At 42.5% G+C, this 16935-nt stretch overlaps 1 protein-coding gene across 1 annotated transcript in view; it reads right to left on the bottom strand.

The window, feature by feature from the left end:
* Nucleotides 1-16935, bottom strand: part of SREBF2 (sterol regulatory element binding transcription factor 2) — a 47552-nt gene that overhangs the window by 15316 nt on the left and 15301 nt on the right. The window contains exons 2-9 of the mRNA XM_083156564.1: nucleotides 9542-9904; nucleotides 9148-9350; nucleotides 7973-8119; nucleotides 7045-7266; nucleotides 6559-6673; nucleotides 5609-5793; nucleotides 4164-4356; nucleotides 1865-2049 (exon numbers count right to left, since the gene is read on the bottom strand). Coding sequence (XP_083012690.1) covers nucleotides 1865-2049; nucleotides 4164-4356; nucleotides 5609-5793; nucleotides 6559-6673; nucleotides 7045-7266; nucleotides 7973-8119; nucleotides 9148-9350; nucleotides 9542-9904 — 1613 coding nt within the window. The remainder of the gene's footprint in view (nucleotides 1-1864; nucleotides 2050-4163; nucleotides 4357-5608; nucleotides 5794-6558; nucleotides 6674-7044; nucleotides 7267-7972; nucleotides 8120-9147; nucleotides 9351-9541; nucleotides 9905-16935) is intronic.

Below are 16935 nucleotides of genomic sequence, written 5' to 3'. Positions count from 1 at the left end.
GATGGATTCCACAGTCCCCAAACAGTCTAATATTTTGCAAGGCATTGCATTTCTTATACATAAATCTTTCATCTGCAAAAGTAGAAGTAACCAATGCCACCCAAGCAGCAAATGTCACCAAACCACACATCTAAGTAGTCAATGGTGATCAGAAAATATAATAAGAAAATATGCCAGGGATACCACGAACTTGTCCATTCTAGGCTGTCAAAATTTCCCTTCTTAAAATACAATCAACTTTTGTGTGGGGAACAGTCGCACAAGATATTGATCATCAATTTTTACCAATTTTGCATAAGCGTGAGGCCCCCTATTCTGATCGTATGGTGCTGGTTTTAGCTTTCTGGGACTGTAAGGGGTGTGCTACCACAGACAAAAGGTTAAAATAGTAATTTAAGAAAGAGAGGTTTGTCTAGGTGTGGTGCACCTGAAAGAATTTGACACCATAAAATATAATGTTTACTTATATTCAAAATTAAAAACTGTGCAATATACAACACATAACATAAAACAAACAAGTGAATAAAGTGCGTGTTCAAAAAGCGCGTATGGGGACGCGTGTGGGGCATGTGACTTTTATTGTCTCCTTTCAATTTATATAGGTGCTCAGTTTTCTTTACTGGTAATCAATTGTTTTTTTGTAATTGTCTTGTGTTAAACTTGTGTCATTTGTACACTTTGTATCATTCTGCAAATAAACATTAAATTGAAACCTTGTAATCTTTTTATTGCATGTCACAGGTCCTTCGTCATTTTGTGTGTTATAGTGCTACATATTATACTATTGAACCCGTAAATTATAGTTGTTAACTTTTGCTGCTTATATTGCACAGATCATTTATTATGTATATTGTACAGGTGAATAGTGGGTTCAAGTAGGGGTGAAAGGTATTGTTTCAGAAAGACCGCAGATTAATCCCGACATAAGGTATACCCACCCCCAGCGAGACAGTTGCCTCTGGCAGGGTATTAATCTGCGGTCTTTCTGAAACGATACCTTTCACCCCTACTAACAGGCAGTGAAGCCTTGAACCCACTATTAACCTGTACAATATACATAATAAACGATCTGTGCAATATAAGCAGCAAAAAAGTTAACAACTATAATTTACAGGTTCAACACTAACACACAAAATGACGAAGGACATGTAATAAAAAGATTACAAGGTTTCAATTAATGTTTATTTGCAGAATGATACAAAGTGTACAAATGATATAATAACACAAGACAATTACAAAAAATCAGAAGTGATAACCAGTAAAGAAAACTGAGCACCTAAATTGAAAGGAGACAATAAAAGGCACACGCCCCACACACGCTTTTTAAACACGCACTTTATTCACTTGTTTGTTTTATGTTAGGTGTTGTATATTTCGCCTTTTTTAATTTTGAATATAAGTAAAAGTTATATTTTATGGTGTCAAATTCTTTCAGGTGCACCACGCCTAGACAAACCTCTTTCTTAAAATAAAATACAATCAAACAGTTATATGGTCGTTGAACAGACGCACCAAAGGTCAGCATACAATGGGATGACCAGTAAAGGTAGACATGGCTTGTGTTGACACCTGAAATAGGTCGACATGCATTAGGTTGACAGTCAAAAGGTTGATATGGGTTTTTCACCTCTCTTTTGTCCCAAATGTCGACATACATTAAAAACACAGTATTGGTGCACCGCATCCCATCGCCATGGCAATATAAACAACCACACTGAACGATATAGGAAAATCATATAGTCATTGACATTAATAATGTCCTAAACCCACCCCTAACCCAGCCTAACCATAATCTCTCCCCACACAGCTCAATGTTTAGAATTTTCACATGTATCCATCCTCCAAGCTGAAAAGGGTCATTTACCCGGGCTAGATCCAAGTCAGCTTGTTTGCGATGTCTCCAGAATTTTAGAGATGAGCGAGAGTGCAATCGGGTTACCGGTTCTCCATGGATCAACAGTTTCATGAAGACACTGAGAACGATCACTCCATTTACCAACCAGAGAATTAATGTGGGGAGAAGCCAGTCGAGCCAACTCCCAGAAAGACCTGAAACACATTTAAATGAAGAAAAAAAAACTTCACAAATAGAGTAAAAGTAACCTACACTAGTGTGCGCCTTATGCACAGTTATCTGTGGCCATACTATGAGTGCAAATAGATTACAAAATGCTAATCCATGATCTTTATTCTACACCAGACATGAGCCACCATCATCCTAACTTAAATAGATTTAGGTTACAGTGTACTGTAATTGGGGACATGTTACAAATCTGTCTTCCTTTATGGAGGTAATTTACTACAGCTTCTAAAAATAAAAAGAGGCGATGGCGCCTGTAGCAACCAATCAGTCGGTCTATGGTTTTCTAGGATGCAATAGAGAAATGATAGAAAGGTAATGTTGATCATAACAACCAAACAGATTCTCTTTTCATTTTTAGGAGCTTTAATAAGATTTACCCCTATGTGTATGCCCATGTGACATCCATAAAAGCTTATTTCACCCGAGATGCATATAATACATTGCCTTGTAATAAGCAAAGATGATGCATATAGCCCGCCCCCTCTATCACATTCTCCCACATTTTCTTAAGTATAGATTTTTTTAGAAATGTGGCTTGTGATCACTTATCGTAGGAGTTCTGACCTAGCTTCTTGAGCCTATATTCCCACTTGTCTTGTGTTGAGAGTGATGGTGGCATTAGTAATGTTTTTTTGTGTATTATTGTGTCTCCCCTTAGACACCTCTTGAAAAGGAGTAGGTTTAATTAAGTCTATTTGCTCTTGTTACACGTTGCGTATCATTAAATGGTCTGAGTGGAACAGAGAAGAAGAAAGCAAATATTTACTAAATTCTAGCGTCTTAGTGGTCAGAACTTCAAGCCTTTCATCTATGACAGTGGTTCCCAAACTTGGTGCTCAAGGAACACAAGCAGTCCATGTTTTCCAAATCTGTGTATTTTTTAAATGAGTGTTGGTGATACACAGTGCACTTGCCGGGTAACCTGGAAAACAAAACCTGTATGGGTTTTTTTCAGGACTGAGGGTCAGATGTATTCAGCACTGATAAAGAAATGTGCCATGACAACCAGCCAGCTTTGAAGTAACATTTAGCAACTGCATTCTATAAAATTCTATGCAGCAGCTGATTGCTTGCCTTAGCACCTCCACTCTTATCACTGCTTTACACATCTACCACCGAGTTTGGGAACCACTGGACTAGGACTCATTCAAGTTGCTGTCTCGGTTGTGGTACTTGCAGCAGGACCTATTAACCATCCCCTACAGACAGCTTTGGATGGCCCCAAAGTATGGCAAGGCCCTTCAGATAAGATGTAGCAGAAATTTTGGGTTCTAACCTGTAAAATCCTTTTTTCGTAGGCCAAGGTGGATGCTAGGATAGTGGGTATTCCAGGGCTGGAGGACTGGGCATAAAGGAGATGAAACTTCCTTGGGACAGTGCAGTTCATAGCTCCACTTCCCTTATTACCCCTTCCTTTAGAGATCATTTTTTTCCCTTGGTGCTCTGAGGAACAGGGTACCATTTGAAGGCGAGGGCTTTTTCAGCCCTAATTTTTTTTTTTTTTTTTTATTTACTTCAGGCTGTCAGCGTTGCTGCTCCCACTACTCTCCCAGCATCCACCACTGGCCGTTTGACAACAATTCTTTTTTGTACTTATCGCTAAATCCATTTATCTGAAACTATCTGGGTGACATCACTCCTACCGCTTTAGGATGTAGAGGAGGTGAAGCAAGTATACAATCAAGTTGGGTTTTTTTTTTTTTCTTGTTTTTTTTTTAAGTATCCTGGTTTGTCTCTCTACATCCCAAGATGTTTCAAAGTCCCACAGTATAATTTAACAGCAAGTATCACAAATTAGATTACTGTATTTTGCTTTCAAAGGTGGCCTTAATGAAAAAGCAAAAAAGCGCTCTACTGGTGTGGGCATTGAGAAGACAAAATTAAAGTGCTTACCCATTGCCTAGAACGTCTATACCCCATACTTTGAGGTTCCCACAGCATATAAGAACAATGTTATTTACTGATGTATTTACTTAGAAACAAACTACAAAGTAGTCCACACATTTTTTTAGTCAATCTATATTGAAATGAACTATGAAGATAAAAGTTTTACAGCAAACAAATGAGAGGCTATCTTTACCTGAGACTTCGATACCCAGCATAGTTCTACTTGTGCCATGCTGAATGGCTCTGTCCGAATGCTGGCCACTTTCTGAGTGAAGCAACGAAGTCAGAGGATTAAATGTCAAGCAAAGGAATGTCATAGTGCAGAGGAGCATCCGTGAACGATCCATCATTCCCAGTCCAGTGGGAGAGTCGGGCTCATCCTTAACCTTCAACACACAAAAAAAAAAAAAAAGTTGGCATGTGACTTTTCAAATGAAGTAATACTATAATGAACAACACTTTGTTTTAGAATATTCCACATCATTACTACATTTATGAGTGGCATTGTGTGTGCCACAGGTAACAATGAAAACAAAGATTTCATGAAAAAGTGTTTGTTCTTTCTTTTACTATTCTGATGAGTAACGCTGTATAGAAAATGATCTAGTAGGAAAGTACTTCGGGTTTATGTACTAAGCCTTGGAGAACAGGGCAGCAAGGGCTGCCGATCTGCCCACCTCCTGCTCCCTCAGGCTCATACGGGTGGTCTGATCTGGTGGTGAGCTCTAGTTCAGAAGGACTTCTCTGCTGTGCTGTCACAACAATCGGCAGGTCACTGCACTCAGAAGACAAGGGGAGACATATAGTTAGGTTGAGCTGCACAGCTCTGAGGCAGCCTTCTACGGCGCCATCTTTGTGGTATCCAATTTGAGTTGTGAAAACAATTTTTCATCAAGTCTATGAGTGATCCAGGTTATTGCTGCTTCTTTCTTATACAAATATTTATTTTGAACAGGGATTAATTAAATAAAACTAGAAGTAACTTTTCTTTTCTGTTGCTAATTTAGTGATTTAGTCACACAAGTTATTCCGGAACAAAGCAGGCTTGTGGAAAGGTGTTAGAAGCCATTCCATGTAAAGAAGCACACTAAACCGACTAAACCAGAACCCTTTGGAAGTCTTAGAAGTAAAGAATTTTGCCCAAAAGTCATATTAGAAGGACATAAAGGTGTTTGGATGTGAATTGTTCCATGTACAAAGTTTCCCATCTCATAGTGAGGCATATTTCCTCTTTTACATGATAGAAAGACCTTACCCTTGAAGGAATAAAGTCTAAGCTCCGTGATCCAAATCAACTTCCAAAAAGCATAGGTAGAGCAGAAGACTAAACTTGGAAGTGGGGAACTCCCCTCGGCTCTCACTAACAATGTATATTCTCAAAACCCAATAGTATATTTTTGTAGATTTATATTTGTCCTAAGCATTGGAACACTAGAGAGATCAAAAGGCTTAAAAGTGCTCTTCTTTGAGAACACCAAAAAAAGGAAAGAGCCACCTAAATCTAAATCTCTCTGCATATTTTATCTGCCCCACCAGCAGTGCAACAATGGTTTAGCCCAGTTACTTGATCTTTCTTATTTAATTCTCAAATCAGAATCAGGCCCATATTACTGGGTTTCTTTATGATAAGGACATCACCTTTTCATCATCATCAAGCAGAGGACTCCCTGGCTCTGAATCCACAGAATAAGGAGAGTAGACTGCGGGTGATCCAGAGTCAGATGCTGGTGGAGACATCATTAAAAGGTTTTGGTTGAACTCATCCATTTTCATATCCATGCTGGTGTCCACCAAGCTGGTCAAATCAATGCCTTTCAAATATTCTGTAAAACAAAAAACAGTTACAATCAGCAATATACATGTGACCAACATCTTTAAAACGCTATTTTGCTGAGTAAATAAAGATTGTAAACAAAATCTGAAAAAATTTAAGCACATACAGGTAAAGTAAGGGTAGGTGCATGTACAGCACCACAGCTGTCACAGTGTTAACCTGTTGCACTGTATTTAATTGTTGTCAGCAATAAGTGATCAACACATACAATACTTTTCAGGATACCCCAATTTGGTAGATTAGAATTGCTGCTGCCACCACTGGGTTCTTTCCCTTGGATTTGCTTGCAGTCTTGCAAAGCTTGGTTAACTTTTGCAGCATGTCTTCACTAATAAATGGCAGAAAATATCCTGAGTGTTTATATCCTGAGTTTGTACTGCTGGGTAGCTTCCAGAGAACCGAAGAGGAGCACCCCCAATACAAAAATAAAAATTGACAAACAAGGATCTAGTTGCATGAGATGATTACATGTTATATTACAAAGTATAATGTTTTCAACATTTCCGAGGGATTATTTCTAGTTGATTAGAAAGAAAAGCCACTTGTGCTATTTAAAAAATTTAACTAATGCAACTCATTTTTCTCTTGTTAAAAACAATGATAATAATAGAAGAGCATAAACTAGTTTATCTGGATCTGATAAACCTTTGTATGCATATACATAAATGTAACAATTATGTAAGGCTGACCTCAATAGTCACATGTAGGGCACCTGGAAATAAACAACTGCAAAAAAACAAACAAAAACACTTACTGTTTTTCTGATTGGCCAGCTTGAGAGCCATATTTTCTTGACGAAGTTTCTGGTTGGATTGCTGCAGGTATTTTATGTAATCAATGGCTTTCTTCAATACCCCAGATTTGTGCAACTAAAACATAAATGCACTTAAGAAAATGCTGGCAAAATAATACAGCACATAAAGTACAAGACATTGTAGAGGCAGCTTAGTCAAAGTCATCAAAAGTGACAGTACAAAGTTTAAATATATTTTAACACACTGACTTATGCTATTTTAATGATTATATATGCTTAGCGAGTATACATATATTTATCTATTTGTTTGTTATCTGCAGGAGGGGCAAGCACAAACTATAGGCCAGACTTAACCAAGAAGTTCTATGAATAAAGCTACATAATATTTAAACACGGTTTTGCCTTTAGAGTTACATACAGTGTAATAAATATTTATTTACTAACTCTAGATACCTGCACATCTTTCCTCGATGATGGTACACTCACCTTAGCATCTGTTCCCATAACCAAGTCCTTTAGTTCAATTATTTTGTCATTGATTGAAGATCTGTACCTCTTCTCAATTATATTGTGTGTTGTTCTCCTCTCACCCTCCTTTGGCACCTCTTGCTGTTTCAAAGTGCCAGGTACCTGCTTGATTGCCATCTTTTCTTGTCCCATCATGACTGGCATAGTTGTTAAAATTGTTCCACTGCCACCCATTAATGTCTAGAACAAGTTAGGTCAAGATTTCAGAGAGGCATATTGGCAACTGCATTATTTTTAGATTTCATCTTCCTGGTTTCACACTTCTATTCCAGTTAAAAAGGTAAATCAAAAAACGTAATCTCAGCTTGCATAACATATTTAACCTCTAACTAATTAGGGGTCTGTAAAAATATAGTATCTTATCTGGGTGCACATTGTCTACACTTATAATCATTTATTACATTCAAATGTGAAATTAGGGCTGTGCACCTTGGCCTGTGATGTTATGATAAGGTTTCAAGGTATTTCCATCAATCATTACATTCTATAGCTAACATGTTAAAAAGGACAGCATTCCCCCAACCCCTCTCACCCTGACCAGATGCTTACTACACAATGGGATGAGGTAGTGTAAAGAAGCAAAGGATAGACTAGAAAAAGTAATAAAAAAACACCATCACACACACTAACTAAAAGACAATCAAAGGAATAATGATAAAAATAATCAGAGAAAGATTAAAAAATAAAAATATTTTTAGTTATATCACAGCTGAGCTATTTTACAAATTAAGTGTTTAATTCTAATTTTATAGGACACACATCGTACAAAAAAAAAAAAAAAAATATTATTTTAACACCTAGAACACTCAGAATTTATAAGCAAATCTTACAACTATTACTGCAGCAAATGGTCACATATTTCCACATAAGAGAACATATAACTTACAGGTACTTGTAGAGCAGTGGTCTGTAGTGGAGTAGTAAGTGTTGTGATTGAAGGATTCTGGACAGCAGTCATCATTGGACTCCCATCTGCTTTCAATGTTGTAAGCACCAGTGACTCAGTTTTAATTATCTGAGGTTGTACCAAAACCTAGATTCACAGAAATTATATTAAAGCCATGATTACTTTAGAAGCTTAGTCTTTTTTCATGTAGCCCTCCATAACAAGAATGATCTTCTGTTTTCTAAAAACTTATAGTTGAACAAGGCGTCCTTCAAATATTTTTTTTACGCACCACGTGGCTCCATATTATCTCAAGGGGCAAGCGATTAACTTAATACAACCCTACATTGCTAGCTACAGCATGGTAGGTTACACCAGCATTAGTTTCAATCTTCTAATTCTTAGCAAAATAATATTGATTGCATATCAACACAATACTTAGATTTATGTTTAATATTAAGGGGGGTATTCAATTTGGGGTTCATGGCTGTGGAGCTGGCTCGTCAACCGTGACCCAGTCCCGTTCTCGGTCAGCTCGACCGAGAACAAGCAGGCGGGATTCAATGTCCTGCCTGCCGGGGAGCGAGAAGGGGGCATGGCCGTGAGAAGTGGCCGGGAATAGTTCAGCTGAGGTCGCGAGTTCTGCAATTCCCGGCAGAACGAGCCCGACTGCTTGTGAAGTTGGGCTCGTTCTGCGAGACCCCCTGCTCAACGCTGTCGAGGAAGATAGCATTGAATAGGGCCCGGCAGCCATCTTCCCCGACAGGAGATGCTCACCGGTGATTGAATATCCCCCTAAGGATCTGACTTAAAATCAGTCAGATATGTTTTGACGGAAATGCCTGTGGATTGTCAAGCCGGCGGTCAGATCTCTACAATCCAACTGCTTTTCAACATTCGACAGGCGGAATAATGAATTCCACATGTTGATAAACTGCAGAGCTGGGTGAAAAAGGGGTAGGATTCCGAGTGTCTGAACGTTCAGACAGTTGCAAAAACTTTTAAAGTCGTGGTTACCAAGGACTAGAAAGCATCTGTCAATAACAATCTGTCTCAGGAATATTGCCCTCAACTGGATAATTAAAAAAAATAAGCAAATATCAAACTCAAAATTGATTCAGTGTATGGTAAATAACGGTGTACAAATTCTCACATTACTGTGAAGGCACACTTACTTGCTGGACTTGTGGTGTTACAGCCTGGACAGTAGCTGGAGTCAGTGTATAATTTGTGCTCTGTGTTGCTGGGCTCAGCGTTTGGATGGTTCCATTAGTTGTTTGTGTTAGTACTCTCTGGCCTTGGACAGTCTGCACCTGCTGCTGGATAGTGACGGGCTGCACCTGTGTTGCCATCAGACTCTGCATTTGCGGCTGCAGCACTGCAATCATCAACCCAACAGTAATCAAAAAACTAGAACGCAAGTTGACAGATCAATACTAAATAAACAGAAGCTGATCCAGCCTACAGAATGCAAATAATGCTGTGAAATACAAAATACACATTTTTATAGTCACCATTTTGGCTAGGCGCACTAGCTCAGTGGCTAGTTGAAACATTAGCACATCTCACCTTGGAAGCTTGTGGTACCAGCATTCTGGTAGATGAGTGGTTGCTGTATAAATCGAGTGTGGTGGGCAGTGCTAAATGTTGGAGTCAGCATTACAGTCTGCTGCTGGAGTTGTGGTGGGGACTGGAGCAAAGGTCGGGGCTGGAGAAGCGGCGCGGTTCTTTGTGGGGTAGCCTGGACAGGAACTTTGACAGACACGACTTGAGGCTGTGGTGTTGGAGTCTGGTAATTTTGTTGCTGGACCTGGTTATAAGTCTTCGGTACACTTGTCTCCATCGCAGTACTGCCTTGGTAGCTTGGGCATAACTGATCCTCAAATATATCAGGAAAATCTCCCACCTGATTGCTAACAAACTGAAGCATTTCTAAGAAAAAGAATATAAAAAGACAAGAAGGGGGATATTACTTAACATGGTTAAACTAAAAATAATATAGAAGCACACACGATAAACATTGCAAATATATTATGGCATGTTTTATTTTTTTGTTTTTCCTGCAGACCAGCCAAATACAGCATTATCTCTTATATAATAGTCCAGAACGGTCACTCTGTGAGTGTGTGTATAACACTGGGTGAAGTCATACACAGTCACAGAGTGAGCACACACCCTATAGCTGCCACAGCCCACCAAACATTACAACTATAATGTCCACACACACACTACAGGGGAACCACCCACCACACAACTTAAATAGACATGCAGAAGTGCCCGGTAAATACACATGGAGGGCCTGTGATGTCACCGCTGGAGGCGTGCCTTTCTGCAGAACAGGGGCGTGCCTGGAGGTAGCAAACATCCCCTCTATACGCTGCCACCGCGAGCCGTGCCCTTCTGCCAAACAGGTGCATGCCGGTAGGTAGCAAACACACCCCCAGGTGCTGCCGCCACTAGCAGTGGGTGGAGCCGCTCAACTGTGATTGACTGTGCTCACATGAACGGAGGGACCGTGACATCACCGCTGGAAGCGTGCCCTGGTGGCGATTATGGGCATACCTCCAAATAGTGCACAGGCCCTCAGAAGGTGCTGCCTCTACACATGGGAGGAGCCGCTACATTGGACCCAACCGTTGACTGACTGGCAACTACAGACACTGCTGCTCTGGGTGCTGGGACAATAACATATGGAGCAGTGTTTGAGGAGGGACGGGGAACCACATCGCCACACACGCCAATATGCGGCCAGGAATGTGAGTGCGAGGACCCGCTGCCTCTTGCACATCAGCCTGTTCTCATAGTACACCTGTCCCTGGGGCTAGAAGAGGTAGGGCACAAAATGACACTCACCCATCCACAGCACAGCAGCAATAACCCCTGACCAGCTGGACTAACTGGATAGAGAGCAGCTATAAAAGCTGCAGGTAGGTCAAACACTGGGGATCATGTGGCTTATCTAACCCTTCACCTAATGCAGTTACAACATCCTTCCCCCACCCACACCACCAACGCACCGGTACCACCCACAATCACATCAGCACTGCAACTGTCCTTCACTCACCCTGTACGCCCCAGCATTAAACTACTCCACACCACCCACACATCGTACTACACCACCATTATGAGCCCAGCACCTGTCACTACCCCCCCCCACACACACACACACACACACCACCCCCACATACAGTAGCTACACCAACACTAATGCCCCAACCCCACGCAAACTACACTATTGTTCATTTTAGCACACCCTATCTTTGAAAACCCATGTAGTTCCTCTTCCCTGCCTGTGGTGTCGCTGTCTGCTGTAGTGCTTCTAGCACAGTGTGGTCTGTATATCAGCACAGATATGCAAAGCAGACCTGTTCTAGAAACACCACAGCAGACAGCGACACCCCAGGCAGGGAACAGGAACTGCATGGGTTTTCAAAGATAGCGGGTGCAAGAATGAACACTACTACACCCACACCCAACCCCTACCCCTTGGGGGCATCTCATCGCACAGTACAAAAAGTATACATACTTTTTGTACTGCCTTCTGATTGCATCGCACACAAAATGCATGAGATGCGATCTAGCCCATAATGCATGCAAAAATCGCACCGTGTATGGGCACCTTTACCCTGCAGCCAGTGTAAAGTCTTTATATGTTAAACATGTCTTTTCATACTTTCACCAAAATACATTACTTACTAAAACTTCCTTCATAAACGCCATTATGTAATCACTCGTCATACCAACACAACAACCAAAACCCCATTCACAATCATACACCCTTTTCATATACCGGTAGCAAACAATATTTCACACAATAAAAACATTCACAAGTTAAGGGTGTGAAGAGTGCCTGTAGGGTGCAATAAATTGACTAGTAGTATAATAAAGAGGTTACAGATACTTTAAATGATTCTTTAAAATAGTATTTATACATTTTATAAATTTTTCCAATTTAACTGTACACTCAAGATAGATATATAATTGTTTTATACTAATAAAAAGGTAGCACAAGCCACTCCCGCCCTGATGCAGGGCACTCCATTGCTGAAATTTCTACTCTTTGTTATGGCAACGAAAGCCTTTGGTGGGGAGGAGGAGTGGAGTGCCGACAATCAGAATGCTCATGTCATAGCAGAACATACTGTACTATTATGTTATACAAGTAAAGGGTTTGAGAGATTGGTATTTGTGGTAGACTTGCTTGGTCGGCCGAATAGCTGCTCATCTTGAACATCTGTCCTGCTGTTATTAAAGGCAGTGCGCTACACCTGTTTAAGGTGACATAACAATAGCAATGCAACCGTCCACAAGTTGGTAATTTTAGCTGCTGAAGTGTCCTTTAGATGAAAAATCTGATCACACTACGCTCCTCAATGTTTGACCAGCCTTGCCCATCTTACAGGTGATGTTGGTCCAGTAATAAGGGTATCCTATTAGCCACTGTAATTTTTGGAAATAACGAGAGATCTCGTTACTTAAGATGTGGGCATACATTTGGGCGACTTCTCCACACGAGAAGTCACCCACAATCACCCCTTTACCCACTCAGGATGGCAGGATTACACAATAGCACCACATCAGACCTGCTGTCATTCACACGCATTTTGTACGGTTTTCACAATTGCAGGAAAAGAGCCTAACTTGAATGCGAATTGCATAGTGTATGGGGGGCCTTTACTGAGCTACCCCCCACCCCCGAGTGCAATAGCAAAAATAGGAATTTAATACCTACCGGTAATTCCTTTTCACGTAGTCCTTATGGGATACTGGGAATGGTCTTAAGACATTGGGTATTAGAGGGTATCCGCAGGAGACAGGCACATCTATAACTTTGAAGCTGGGTGTACTGGCTCCTCCCCTCTGATTCCCCACCCAGGAACCAGTTAATGGAAAAACTGTGCCCAAAGGAGAATGAACATATGAGAGGAATAACTTTTATGTCACCTATGTAAACATAAGTGTGAAATGTGTGGTGAGATTCATGCCAGCACACCCGCATACATTAAAATAACAAACAACTATAATACCACTTACTAAGTGGATTTTCTTTAAACCAAGGTCACTGAACTAGACCTTACAACCAGAAGACAATAAAATGAACTTCTGAACTTTAACAGCAGAAATAAGGCTGCAGCCAGACCCCCGCACAGGGCGGGCGCCCAGTATCCCATAAGGACTACGTGAAAAGGAATTACCGGTAGGTATTAAATTCCTATTTTCACTAACGTCCTATGGGATACTGGGAATGGTCTTAAGACATTGGGGATGTCCCAAAGCTTCCAGAAAGGGAGGGTACGTGCGGAGACTGCTGCAGCACTGCCTGCCCAAACTGGTTATCCTCTTTGGCCAGGGCATCAAATTTATAAAATTTTACAAAGGTGTGTTGCCCCGACCATGTAGCAGCTCTACAGAGTTGCAGGGCTGACACACCCCGAGCAGCCGCCCAGGATGCGCCCACCGATCTGGTGGAATGAGCCTTTAGAACAGCAGGTGTTGGCAGGCCTGCCGTCACATAGGATTGTTGGATTGTAGTCCTAATCCATCTAGCAATAGATTGCTTAGATGCAGGGTGTCCCTTCTTTTGTGCGTCATACAGGACGAACAGACAATCGGTCTTCCTGATTCTTGAAGTCCTCTGGACATAAACACGCAAGACACGCACCACATCCAGGGATACCGGAATATCCGGTGAACCAGACGCAGACGGGACAACAATAGGCTGATTTAGGTGAAAGGAAGAAGTCACCTTAGGGAGGAATCGCGGGTTTGTTCTCAACTCCGCTCTGTCTGAGTGAAAAATTAAATAGGGGCTCTTACAGGATAGGGCTCCCAATTCAGACACTCTCCTAGCCGAGGCTAGGGCCAAAAGGACCACCGCCTTCCAGGTAATGTACCGCAAGTCTATCGACTCCAAAGGCTCAAACCAGGAGGATTGAAGGAAGTTTAGGACGACGTCCAAACTCCAAGGTGGTGTAGGTGGTATAAAGGGAGGCTGAATGTGAAGCACTCCCTGAAGAAATGTTTGTACTTCCGGGATGACAGCCAATTTTCTTTGGAAGAATATGGACAAGGCCGAAATCTGGACTTTTAGTGAACCCAGACGGAGACCCAAATCCAATCCCGCTTGCAGGAAGCACAATAACCTGTTCAGGTTAAACTTTGCTGGGGGGACCTTCTGCTCCTCACACCAACCCACGTACTTTCTCCAGATCTTGTGGTAGTGGGTGTTTGTTACCGGCTTTCTGACCGGAATCATCGTGGTGATAACTGATGAGTGCAGACCTTTCTGAGCTAAGATTTGCCGCTCAGCCTCCATGCCGACAAACGTAGCCGCCCTAAATCTTGGAAGACGCAAGGGCCCTGTGTGAGTAGATCTCTCCTTAGAGGCAGGGGCCAAGGATTCTCGATCAGCAGGCTCTGCAGATCCGCGAACCAAGCTCTTCTTGGCCAGTCCGGAGCCACCAGAATGGCTTCCACTCCCTGACTTCGTACCCTTTTGAGTACCCTTGTCAGCAGTGGTATGGGTGGAAACAGGTACACCAAGGGAAACACCCACGGAATTGTCAGGGCGTCTATCGCCACTGCGCATGGATCCCTGGTCCTTGTGCAATACTTGGGAACCTTGTGGTTTAACCGGGATGCCATCAGATCTATCGATGGCTGACCCCAACGGTCCACAATTGCTGCAAAAACCTGAGAATTCAGGCTCCATTCCCCGGGGTGGAGGGGGTGACGGCTTAGGAAGTCCGCCTCCCAATTGTCCACACCCGGGATAAAGATGGCCGACAGAGCCACTACGTACATTTCCGCCCAAGCCAGGATCTTGGAAGCTTCTTTCATGCAAGTCCTGCTCCTCGTGCCTCCCTGGCGATTTATGTAGGCCACAGTTGTGGCGTTGTCGGACTGTATCTGGAGCGCCCGACCTTGGAGGAGATCCTGGGCCTGTAACACTGCATAGTATACAGCTCTCAGCTCCAGGATATTGATGTGGAGTCTCGCTTCCCACCGAGACCACTGACCTTGAAAGGTTCTGTCCATGGTCACAGCACCCCATCCCAGTAGACTCGCATCGGTCGTGAGTCGCACCCAATCCTGGATGCCAAAACTCCGACCTGCAAGCAGGTTCGACTCCTGAGTCCACCATAGAAGGGACTGCCGGGTCTGATGCGACAGAGAAATCCTCTTGTACATCAGGAGATGGGAACCCGACCATTTTGACAGCAGATCCAGTTGGAACACTCTGGTGTGAAAGCGTCCGAACTGAATGGCCTCGAAGGTGGCCACCATCCTGCCCAATAACTGGATGCATTAGTGAACCGATACCTGAGGTTTTGCCAAAATCACCATCACAAGGGATTGTATGGCTTCCATCTTCTCCCGAGGGAGGAAAATCTTTTTCTCCTCTGTGTCCAGGAACATTCCCAGAAAGAGATACAAGCAAAGAGAAGGTGTTCCTCCTAGTGGCGCCCTATAAAGAAGAGTACGTCCCTGTAAATAAAGGGACGGTCCTCTTCTCCGTTTGGACGTGGTAGTGTATAATACCCCGGACTTCCCTCCTTTTAATATAGGGATCCTCTTCTCCGTATCACAAAGGAAAGCCAACAGATGATGTTAATCCCTTGGATCATCCACAGGGGGGCAGAATTCCCTCCAATAGTATAGATACCGGAAAAAGAGTGAAAAAGGAGGTACATAGAATAATACCTTTTATTAAGACACAAAAAATCCACAAATACAGAGGTAAAAAGTGGCCAATTACCCAGGTGTTGGAGAACTAGTGTGGGTACAGAAGTTCTCTAATGCGCATAAACGGAAGGTGAATACCCGGGATACACCTCCACATCCAGGCCAAAGGGGTAACAGGTCCACAATCCAATCCTCACTAAAAACAGATAGGCAGCAGGAGCTCCAAACGTTTTCGATCATCCACTGTGATCTTCTTCTGAAGAAGATCACAGTGGATGATCGAAAACGTTTGGAGCTCCTGCTGCCTATCTGTTTTTAGTGAGGATTGGATTGTGGACCTGTTACCCCTTTGGCCTGGATGTGGAGGTGTATCCCGGGTATTCACCTTCCGTTTATGCGCATTAGAGAACTTCTGTACCCACACTAGTTCTCCAACACCTGGGTAATTGGCCACTTTTTACCTCTGTATTTGTGGATTTTTTGTGTCTTAATAAAAGGTATTATTCTATGTACCTCCTTTTTCACTCTTTTTCCGGTATCTATACTATTGGAGGGAATTCTGCCCCCCTGTGGATGATCCAAGGGATTAACATCATCTGTTGGCTTTCCTTTGTGATACGGAGAAGAGGATCCCTATATTAAAAGGAGGGAAGTCCGGGGTATTATACACTACCACGTCCAAACGGAGAAGAGGACCGTCCCTTTATTTACAGGGACGTACTCTTCTTTATAGGGCGCCACTAGGAGGAACACCTTCTCTTTGCTTGTATTTTGTTCTGTTTTTTGATATTGGGGAATATCATTTAGGTGTACCTTCCCGCAGGCTGCCTAGGCGCACAGAGGGACCTTTCTTCACTCTCTTTTGTGTATTCCCAGAAAGAGGACACGACGCGACGGCGTTAGCGAGGACTTGGAGATGTTCAGATCCACCCATGCTCGGATAAAACCTGTCTGGTTCTTGCTATATCCTGCAGCAGGACCTGTTCCGACCTTGCCTTGATCAGCAAGTCGTCTAGGTAAGGGATAATGTTGACTCCCGACCTCCTGAGCAGTACCATCATTTCTGCCATCACCTTCGTGAACACACGAGGTGCCGACGACAGGCCGCATGGCAGCGCTTTGAATTGAAAGTGCAAATCTTTCAACGCAAATCTCAGGAAAGCCTGATGTGGACCTCAAATTGGTATGTGGAGATAGGCGTCCTTCACATCCAACGATGCTAGGAACTCTCCCTCCTCCAGGCTTGCTATTACTGCCCTGAGGGACTCCATCTTGAA

This window comes from Crinia signifera, chromosome 8, assembly GCF_055691185.1.
Source record: "Crinia signifera chromosome 8, ASM5569118v1, whole genome shotgun sequence".
NCBI lineage: Eukaryota > Metazoa > Chordata > Amphibia > Anura > Myobatrachidae > Crinia > Crinia signifera.
The sequence above is the reverse complement of the archived record's forward strand: the minus strand, read 5'-3'. Positions and strand labels throughout refer to the sequence as shown.